Source organism: Limulus polyphemus, unplaced genomic scaffold (genome assembly GCF_000517525.1).
Source record: "Limulus polyphemus unplaced genomic scaffold, Limulus_polyphemus-2.1.2 Scaffold95, whole genome shotgun sequence".
NCBI classification, from domain to species: Eukaryota; Metazoa; Arthropoda; class Merostomata; order Xiphosura; family Limulidae; genus Limulus; species Limulus polyphemus.
In genome coordinates this window covers 545,580-549,178 of record NW_013665705.1, presented here as the reverse complement: position 1 = coordinate 549,178, position 3,599 = coordinate 545,580, and the positions used below count along the sequence as shown (strand labels likewise).

Below are 3,599 nucleotides of genomic sequence, written 5' to 3'. Positions count from 1 at the left end.
ATACATGTAGAGCAACAAAAAACTTTATACACACTAGTAATATTGTACATATGTTAAAAACTAAATTAATAGCATTGAACATGACACGTATATAATATTATTCTAAAGTATAAAATAAATATAAGAAATTAAGATGATTTTTTGAGTATGAAACATGCCCTATTATCTTGTATCTCTTTATAATTTGTGTCAATGTTTGAAATTAAAAAACAACAACTAAGTTTTGATTCAGTTACAATTTTATCATAAAAATATCGTTAAAGAATTTATTCTGATTGTATAAATTATCATATTTCTTATACAAAGATATTTATAATTTTTATTACAAAATTTTATTATAAAACAAATTCAATTATTGTTTTACAGGAGTTATGTGGAAGAAATTGATCTCGCAGGGATGCAAGTTGATGTCGCTCTTCGGAAATACCAAACCTTTTTCAGGATGCCAGTAAGTTTCGTATTTGTAAATTGTATTGTTTCCGGATGCCAGTAAGTTTCGTATTTGTAAGTTGTCGTGTTTCTGTATGCTAGTAAGTTTCGTATTTGTAAGTTGTCGTGTTTCTGTATGCCAGTAAGTTTCGTATTTGTAAGTTGTCTTGTTTCCGGGTGCCAGTAAGTTTCATATTTGTAAGTTGTCTTGTTTCCGGATGCCAGTAACAGTAAGTTTCGTATTTGTAAGTTGTCTTGTTTCCGGATGCCAGTAACAGTAAGTTTTGTATTTGTAAATTGTCGTGTTTCCGGATGCCAATAAGTTTCGTATTTGTAAGCTGTCGTGTTTTCAGATGCCAGCAAGTTTCATATTTGTAAGTTGTCGTGTTAAATTTACCCCAAAGATAGTACTGAAGTGTGGTGATTCCTCAAATTATCTCACAGCAACGAGACAAATATGCATACAAGTCGCTCGTGTATTCTTTGTAATATCACTTATGTTAAAGAAGAAACGAGTTATGGGTAAAAGTAGCCTAATTTATAAGATAGTCAATGTATATATATAATAAGATACAAGTGTTACAGTCATGTAAATTATGTGACTTATTGCAAACTTAAACTACGACAGGACGGTAACAGTTATATTACGAACTTGTGGTGTGAATATTACACTATTCTTAAAATGTAGCTGTCCTATCACCAGTGAGGATCGTACTACAGTGTAGTGGTTTCCAAACTGTGTGTCGCGGCAAATTGGTAGGGGTGTCGCGAGAATTTCACCAAACAAAGAATAATTAAAAACATAAAAAAAAACTACAAAAAATATTGCAAGTGGCCACAGCGATGTCGCGCAAATCAAGGTAAGTGGGTAAGGGTGTCGTCAGTGAAAAACGTTTGGAAACCAGAGTAAGGATGTTACTATAGTGAGTCTAGCTGATGATGAAAGATTTATAATTTATAATCTCAAGCCTAGAATTAAAGAAAGGAATTCAGCAATGACACTTTTGAAAATGTAAGCTATAAAGAGAACAGTGCTTCTTTTAATGTTTGTTTTAAAACATAGGGTGTTCCAAACGTTTAGAGCAACTTGTGGTCAACATATCTGTAAATTTTAGCATCCGTGTAACATATATTTGTTGTAGGATAGACAGAAAATGTAAATTTTAGCATCTGTGTAACATATATTTGTTGTAGGATAGACAGAAAATGTAAAATTTTAGTCATCTGTGTAACATATATTTGTTGTAGGATAGACAGAAAATGTAAATTTTAGCATCTGTGTAACATATATTTGTTGTAGGATAGACAGAAAATGATTAAAACCCTGAAAAAGTTTTATGTGCGTACAGACGTATCTAAATTCTAAGAGAATGTTGTGTTCCTACAAGTTATTGTGTCATCGGTATGTTATATATTTCCATTAAAAACACAAGGCGATTACTTTAAACATCTTTAAACCAGCTGTTTACAATGCACATTATTGTAGCACTATTGTATAATACGCTCCCCAGTGGACAGAGGCAAGTCTGTGGGCTTATAGCGCTAAAAACCGGATTTCCATACTCGTAATGGACACAACTTCGTGCTCAGCTACAAACAAACAAATGTCATATAATAATTTAAAAAAAAAAAAACAGTTTGAATGTGACAAACCAAACTATTTACATTACTGAAATCAACAGCGATGTTAAATAATGAATGGAAATTGATAAACCAGATATTTTCATTATTTAAATCGACAGCAAAATAACAAATTTTCGTTTACTTCTCTGAACAAAACCATGAGCGAAAGCAAAGAAGAATATGTTATAATATTACAACCACACGACATCCGCTATATCTAGTGCCGACGAGGCCTTTCGCACAGTGCATGCTTGTAAAGGCCTGCTGGGATACGAAATACATATAGTGTTTCGAACTGGTATATTTAAGTGTTTTACACTCACAAAAAAGAAACCTATCATTCTATACGTATTGGAAGAACTTGTGGCATTTCGCCACAATTTAATTCTTCGTATCGTTAGCCGACATTGGGCAGCTGTAGTACATAATTGAATAGAGTTTTTTAAACATATAGTGTTTGTTTGTTTACCTTGGCAGGAATTTCGATTACTTCGACCTTAAACTCAAAAAGAGCCAAATGTAATCGGGGTGTTTAGAGAAATTAATTTCTCTTCACCTCGCTCGTGGTGTAGTATAGCCAGGTTAGCTAATACTTTAAACTATTCTTGATGGGGTAAAAGTTTAGAAACGGTTGCACAGTAGAGAGAAGGGGGGGGGGGCAGCAGGGAAAAAGTACTTCAAGACAACTGGATCGAACTGTTAGGCATGACATGATGAAATTTTCTTTCCGGTTTATTCTATTCTGGGAGAAGCATAACTTTGGGTGGGGATCGATAGATCCAAATACCCTTAATTTTGATGTGGGAGGAAAATGGGAGTTCCCCGCGAAAAACGCACTTTCACTACCCGGACGCCATACAGACATAGTGGTCTAGACGCTACGTGTATATCATCAACTTTCATGAACAACTGTTATGGTGTGAATCAGATTAAGCCATAAATTGTAATTTTTATCAGTTTTATTTAAGCAGATTTATAGAATACGAATTAATAGCACAGTGTTATTTATATATATATATTATTTTAATATTGATTATCTATGTATTTAATTATTATTATTTATTATTATTATATTTGAATTACCTTTACTACCAGTTACAAGAACCAGTGAACAAGTCCGTAATTTAATGGTTGAAAATGGTTTACATTATTATAGACCAATATATAAATAATAAACTATCATATAATGATGATAAACCAAGTAATTTCTTCATTAATTCGTGGTGTGTTTAATTAGTTATTTCCACATGGACGAGCTTTGTTTGTCGCTGACACATAAATGGAATAAAGTGTAAAACTAAGCAAACTTGATACTAATCCAAGATGAACATGATATTTGTTTGTTATGAATTTCGCGCTAAGTTACACGAGGGCTATCTGCGCTAGCCATCACTAATTTAGCAGTGTAAGACTAGAGGGCAGGCAGCTAATCATCACCACCCACCGCCAACTCTTGAGCTACTCTTTTACCAACGAATAGTGGGATTGACCGCCACTTATTCAGCCCCCACGGCTGAAAGGGCGAGCATGTTTGGTGTGACGGGAAT

At 33.5% G+C, this 3,599-nt stretch overlaps 1 protein-coding gene across 6 annotated transcripts in view; it reads left to right on the top strand.

Moving 5' to 3' along the window:
* LOC106469229 (IQ motif and SEC7 domain-containing protein 1-like) overlaps positions 1 to 3,599 on the top strand; it is a 136,488-nt gene that overhangs the window by 110,141 nt on the left and 22,748 nt on the right. For all 6 annotated transcript variants that reach the window (XR_002612946.1, XR_002612944.1, XR_002612948.1 and 3 more), the window contains exon 6: positions 367 to 448. Coding sequence is in view for 2 of the 6 variants with exons in the window: in XM_022398498.1 (XP_022254206.1) it covers positions 367 to 448 (82 nt within the window). In the remaining 4 variants the exon portion in view is untranslated. The remainder of the gene's footprint in view (positions 1 to 366; positions 449 to 3,599) is intronic.